Source organism: Trypanosoma cruzi, genomic scaffold, assembly GCF_000209065.1.
Source record: "Trypanosoma cruzi strain CL Brener 1047053516867 genomic scaffold, whole genome shotgun sequence".
NCBI lineage: Eukaryota > Euglenozoa > Kinetoplastea > Trypanosomatida > Trypanosomatidae > Trypanosoma > Trypanosoma cruzi.
The window spans coordinates 1-1,403 of NW_001849463.1; the positions used below are offsets into that span (position 1 = coordinate 1).

At 48.7% G+C, this 1,403-nt stretch overlaps 1 protein-coding gene across 1 annotated transcript, besides 3 other annotated features; it reads right to left on the minus strand.

The window, feature by feature from the left end:
• On the minus strand, positions 1-857 carry Tc00.1047053403985.10 (retrotransposon hot spot (RHS) protein, putative; the record flags this gene model as incomplete). Its single annotated transcript, XM_797210.1, has 1 exon — positions 1-857. A coding segment is annotated over one exon (857 nt), but the record flags the coding sequence as incomplete, so codon positions are not given.
• Positions 1-1,403: a sequence feature (areas not merged during assembly with more than two copies in the genome that could not be assigned to a particular haplotype).
• Positions 946-1,403: a mobile genetic element.
• Positions 1,208-1,243: a sequence feature (AT_rich).

Sequence of the window (1,403 nt, forward strand, 5' to 3'; positions counted from 1 at the left end):
CCCCTGCCGCCCAATTCCATCGTAAGAAAGTCGTTCAACTTCATTTCATTGACGCGAACTTTTCTTTTAAACAGTACTTCTTCGATCGTAGTGGAAATGGTAAATTTCATTTCTTGCGTTCGTCTTAGCCTTTCTTCTGCCTTCCTCCTTTCTTCTGTCAGTACCTGAGTGAGGGCTGCGTTTAGTTTTCCCCTTGCAAGAGGAGTGACTGTATCCTTTCCGTCATAGTCCCTCCATTGTTCAATCGAAAACACACCCTCGTGATGAAGCTTAGTAATATCCTCCAATAGAATTTTCATCTCATCCAACTCTCTTTTCATCTCTTGGTACTCTGTTAAATTAAAAATAATTCTAAGAAGCTGCTGGTCTTGTACGTAAGCATCCGGCTCCTGAACAAACACCTTCATCGTCACGTTGTGGTCTTCAACGGCCGCCAAGCGGCCAACATAATTCCAAAGGAAATCGTTCAGCTTCATGTCGGTGTTCGTGTCTCCACCCAGCAGAATGTCCTCTACGCTGCTGCTCATGGTCCACTTTGGTTGCTGCGTTCCCTCCACTCTTCTGCGAGTTGCAGCGTCGGAACCATCGCCGGGGATGCCGCTTCGAGGCGCCATCACAACACCCGTGCGGTAAAGCATCCCACTCGCACCGCCCAACTGCGGCCAGCAGGTGCCGCTGGCTCCAAAGGACACTCGCGGCTGTTTAGTCCCGCAGTCCCAATGGCGTTGGGCGTGGCACTCGCATGGCGGGGCTGTCGGTGCGCCATGCAGCCGCACTGCAACGCCTGTCGGTGAAAAAGCCGAGGCCCACCGCCCCCGCAGCAACGCAACGTGCAATCGGCCACAACACCGCAACATTATTGTCCTTTTTTTTATTATTCACGTTGTCTTTTTGTTTGTCCTATCCCTAACACTAAAAACAACTGCACAGCTTCACAGAGGAAGAAATCTTCTGGGTCGCTGGCCGGATCCTGTAATTACCCAAAAAGAAAAAAGGGAAAAAAGCGGTAAATGGAGAGGTAGTGAGTTCTCCGTAATGTTTGCCCCAATGTGTCTATGTATACACATTCTGTCAATCACCGCCGTGGACTGCTGCACATATTTAGAATTAGAAACACTTATCCCCTGCGAAGTGGCAGGCCTTTGGGACTCCTCCAGCCAGAAAAAAACGCCGCAAGGTGGGGATCACAAAGTGGGTGGTTGTGAAGATAAAAAATGAAAAATAAATAAAAAAACAATAATTTCGTCTGGCAGCTGTCGGCTCCCTGACTCCCTCAATCGCGGTCTCCCAGAAGACCGTGCGATAGAAAAGAAAAAAGCTGTGAAGAGATATCTTCGTTTGTGCGAGATATGAATTTATTTGGGCAGCCAGCCGTCCTCACAAGCATTCTTTTCACAAAATCC